Genomic DNA, 4,859 nt, shown 5'->3' with positions numbered 1-4,859 from the left:
TTTTTAAAGATTTATTTATTTTATTTGAAAGGCAGAGTTACAGAGAGGCAGAGAGAGAGAGAGAAAGTCTTTTGTCCACTGATTCACTCCCCAAATGGCCACAGTGGCTGGAGCTGTGCTGATCCACTGCCAGAAGCTTCCTCCAGGTCTTCCCATGCTGGTACATGGACGCAAGGACCTGGGCCATCTTCTACTGCTTTCCCCAGCCATAGCAGAGAGCTGGGTTGGAAGTGGAGCAGCCGGGACTCTAACCAGTGTCCATATGGGATGCTGGCACTGCAGGCAGAAACAGTGCTGGCCCCACATTTACTCTTTATTTGACCTATCAAGCTATTTTAATTTTCATTTTAAAAATTATATTCATTTTAATTTGTTTGAAAGACAGATGGATGGAGAGAGATGCTTCCATTCAGGGGTTCACTTCCCAAGTACCCACAGCAGCCAGGGCTGGTGTCAGGCGGTGGCTCAACCCGCCATGTCACGGCGCCAGCCCTTAAAGGTGTCTTTCGCATTCCTCACTGTCGCTCTCACTAGCTTTACTCTTTACAGAAACTCGGTCTTGTATATCTGTGTTTGATATCTCCTTCTCCCCACTAAAAGCTAAGCTCTGTCGGAGCAGGGGCTTTGTCCACTTCCTTCTCCCCACTAAAAGCTAAGCTCTGTTGGAGCAGGGGCTTTGTCCGCTGCGTCCTCAGTGTGGACAGAAAGGCCCAGCTCTCTGCAAAGGGGGAGAAAGCAGGAAGCGGTGAGAAGACAAGGGCACCAGGAGCGGCCACCCCAGCAGCTGGGCCTAAGCGTGAGCTGGTGGCCTTCAACCTTAATAAACGCGGCCAGGCGAGGCGTTATGGATTTTCACCACTAGGTGGCACTGCTCACCAACTTTCCTAACACTGATTTTTCGTAGAAGAGCTTTGCAGGAATTTTTTTTTAACTTTGTAGCCATCCTCCAGGAGCAGCTTAAGATGCCGACTCTGTGGTCCCTGCCCTGACGCCCTGACTTGCAGCCAGAAGGGGTTCAGCACAATGACTTTTTAAAAGAAGTTTGTTTATTTGAAAGGCACAGTTACAGAGAGGGAGACAGAGAGTGCGCCCATCTGCCGGTTCACTCCTCAACTGGCTACAACAGCCAGGGCTGCGCCAGGACAAAGCCAGGAGCCTGGAACTCCATCCAGGTCTCCCACATGGGAGGGGCCTAAGTGCTCGGGCCATCTTCTCTTGCTTTCTAAGGTGCATTAGCAGGGAACGGGATTGGAAGCAGAGCAGTTAGAACTCAAAGTGGTACTCCTGTGGGGTGCCAGCGCCGCATGCAGTGGCTTAACCCACTGTACCACAACACCAGTGCCAATCACGTTGGCTTCTAACCAGAACCCCAGCTGGGCTTTGTGTGAATTTCTTGAGTGGCCATTTAGTGTGGCCTGCCAGGTGCCAGAGCCTTGCGTGGGAGCAGGGTGAGTGAGAGGCCAGCCCCAGGGATGTGCCCTAGTCCTCACAGTGTGCGAGACGGCTGTGTGGAGTGGGGACATGTGCCCAGCCCCTGTGACTCCCAGGGAACTGTTTTCTGTGTCACCCAGAGTTACCTCCTCGCTTCCTTCCCTTCTTGTCCCCACGGCTTCCCCATGTTGCGTGTGTGGCCCTCACCCACCTGGGGCCACACCTTCCTCAGAGGGGCCCCACCCCCCAGTTATAGCCTTTACCTCCCATTCCTTCCCAGGCACTGGCCGTTCCGTTCCTCAAGGCTGACACGCTCATAGCTGCGTGGGGTAGATTTATGTGGTGAGGTCTTCCCTCTGGAGTGACCTGGGTTAGAAAACTCGTGTGTGTGTGTGTGTGTAAATCAGGCATCTTCCTATCTTGAACATACAAGGAATATCTATTTATAAAAACAACTGAATACAAGGCCAGCACTGCAGCATAGTGGGCAAAGCCACTTCCTGTGGTGCCGGTATCTGACATGGGTACCGGTTGTGTCCTGGCTGCTCCACTTCCAGTCCAGCTCTCTGCTAATGTGTCTGGAAAAGCAACTGATTCTGGAAAAGCAACAGAAGATGGCCCAGGTGCTTGGGCCCCTGCACCAGCATGGGAGATCCAGAAGAAGCTCCTGGCTTTGGTTGGCCTGACCCCGGATACTGTGACCACCTGGGGAGTGAACCAGCAGGTGGAAGATCTCTCTCTTTCCCTGACTTTCAAATAAATCAATAAATCTTTAAAAACAAAACAACTGAATACACATGAGGACTCTTGTCCTTCCTCCTTCCCATTCTAAACAAATAGGCGAGCTTTGTGTTAGGTGCTGGGTGTGGATCTGACCTTTATCAATGAACGCTCAGTTAAACATGTTTTCAGATTACCACCTAACCCTGAATTCCTCTGATGGACAGAAAAAAAAAAAAAAAGACAATGCCACTCCTGTCCCAGCTTGCTGGAACCCTGTCCCTGAGCTTCCTGTTTGCAGTTCTTCCTGTCCTGGAGGGCTCTGGACGCTGGGTCACTGCCTTTGACCCCAGTGATGACTAAGGACTTTGAAACTGCCTTGGTGTATGGTCAGATGTCGTTCTAACCCTCATGTCCACACTGGCCTCTGCAAGCAACAATCCAGGCCTTCCTTAGTGATTTTGTCACTGCCAAGCTATGAGCCCTTGGACAGAGGAGTGTGACCATGCTTAGCTGTAACCCCTGAGCTGTGCTAGCAGGGAGGATAGCGAGAAATTCCTGGATCCAGGAAGGGGCCCACAGGCCAGGGAGGGCCTAAAGCAGGTAGTGCTGGGCTCCTAGGTGGGGACAAGGTCAGCCAGCATGTGGGACAGAGACCCTGCCCGGCCAACACAATTATCTTGGGCTCTTTGCACATGTTTTAGGAACAGCAGCCAAGGTCTGCTCACTCTGGCTAACATAAAGAAGAATGGGATACCCACGTGTCCATCCATGGATGGATGTGGGAGATAGAATACCACAGAGCGTGCCAGCGCTATGGCTCGCTTGGTTAATCCTCCACCTGCGGTGGCACATCCCATATGGGCACCGGGTTCTAGTCCCAGTTGCCCCTCTTCCAGGCCAGCTCTCTGCTGTGGCCCTGGAAGGCAGTGGCGCATGGCCCAAGTGCTTGGGCCCTGCACCCACATGGGAGACCAGGAGGAAGCTCCTGGCTTCAGATCGATGTAGCGCCAGCCGTAGCGGCCATTTTGGAGGTGAACCAATGGAAGGAAGACCTTTCTCTCTGTCTCTCTCTGTCTATAACTCTACCTGTCAAATAAAAAAATTAAAAATGGTTCGAATGGTGAATTTTTGTTGTATATGTTTTAACACGTCAGAACTGATGGACAAACGTTATTCCTGATATGCTAAATGGCCCTTCAGGATTTTAAGAAAACATTTATTAATTTATTAGAAGAGCAGAGGGATGGTGGGGAGAGATAGACTGATTGATTGATCGATTGATCTGGCCTGGCTGGCTGGGAACTGGGTCATTACTCAGAACAGCTGTTGAATTGGTATGTGGTGAGCAGTTGAAAGCAGAGCAAAGAGAGGGCTGTGCAGGCTGCTTTCCCGGGTAGGAAGAATGGGGCCGGCATCCCTTATCTGAGTGCCAGTTTGAATCCTGGCTACTCTGCTTCTGAGCCAGCTTCCTGCTGCTGTGCCTGGGAAGGCAGCAAAAAGATTGTGCAAGTCCTTGAGCCCCTGCCACCCATGTGAGAGACCTGGATGGAGTTCTTGGCTCCTGGCTTTGGCCCAGCCCAGCCCTGACTGTTGCAGCCATTTGAGGAGTGAACCAGCAGATGGAAAATCTCTCTCTTTCTCTGTCTCTCTCCCTCCTTGTGTTGCTCTGCCTTTCAAATAAATCAATGTTTAAGAAAAGAAAGAGGAATCTTCAAAATACTTGTATTTTGACCAGGCCTGCTTCTCTGAACATGTTCGCACTGGCTCAGACCACAAGGCTGGCTGCATTTGCACAGGGCTACCCCTCCTCCCCAAACCCCGGCTCCTACCTAGGCTGGGCCTTCTAATGGAAGAGGGGCTGGGGCTGGGGCTGTCCCCTCTCTGATCCGATGGTTTTAACCAGGGCTGGGGTTCTGGCAGGCAGCAGAGGTGGCCAGGGATCCTGGAGGTGCTCTTGGGCCCGGGTGTCTTCAGAGTTGGTGCAGACCTCCAGGTTTTTATGTTGACAAACTGTGGAGGCGGAGTTTGTGGTCTTGCTGCTGAGTAGGCTGAGGTCTAGGCCACGGCTCCCACCTCTGGCTCCTGCGGGGCTGCCTCATGTCCTTTACAGCAGCCTCCCTCCTTCCCTGGCCTCCAGCCCTCCCCAGCCCTTCTCATAGGCCCTCCCCCACCGTCAGCCGCTACTCCATAGCTCTAGAGTGGAGACGTCTTGGTCCCACTCCCCCTGTTCCTGCCCCAGCCTCCCCTTTCCTCTTACACACACCTGCAAGTGCTCATATGACCACTGGCAAGTGGCAGCTGAGGGCCCTTCTGGATCCTGGCACCAGTTTCCCCGGCAATGCTTTCTCATGGAACTTCAGGCATCAGTGGGGTGGATAGTCTACCCCGTCAGGAATTTTTGCAATCATCACATTGGATGATGGGGAGCAGGGAGGCAGACCATGGCTGCCTACCTCCATCTCCTGTCAATCACGCTCCTTGCATTAGCAAGGACTGCTGCTGGTGTGATGGGGAATAGGGGAAGTGAGAAAGAGAAACTCCTGCGGACACACACGTGGAGCCGTCAGCCTCTGAACAGCGCTCAGGGACTCATTTGCTGATGCACCAGGAGGCAGCTGCCTTGCCCTTTGTGTCCTCATGACTTGGTTTCACAGTGTGTGTGGAATTCGTGTTACATAGTGGGCTCTGTGGGACAAACTCGAGGA

At 52.5% G+C, this 4,859-nt stretch overlaps 1 protein-coding gene across 1 annotated transcript; it reads right to left on the bottom strand.

The window, feature by feature from the left end:
- Nucleotides 1-3,673: 3,673 nt before the first annotated feature.
- Nucleotides 3,674-4,623, bottom strand: LOC103351619 (C-C motif chemokine 16). The gene is given in 3 exon segments (XM_089317005.1): nt 3,674-4,236; nt 4,326-4,347; nt 4,437-4,623. Coding segments are annotated over 3 exon segments (438 nt in total). The 5' UTR covers nt 4,614-4,623; the 3' UTR covers nt 3,674-3,997.
- Between the last annotated feature and the right edge of the window lie 236 nt (nt 4,624-4,859).

Source organism: Oryctolagus cuniculus, chromosome 17 (genome assembly GCF_051225735.1).
Source record: "Oryctolagus cuniculus isolate XC-2025 breed Fujian yellow rabbit chromosome 17, ASM5122573v1, whole genome shotgun sequence".
NCBI lineage: Eukaryota > Metazoa > Chordata > Mammalia > Lagomorpha > Leporidae > Oryctolagus > Oryctolagus cuniculus.
Note: the sequence above shows the minus strand (reverse complement) of the source record. Positions and strands in the feature narration are given on the sequence as shown.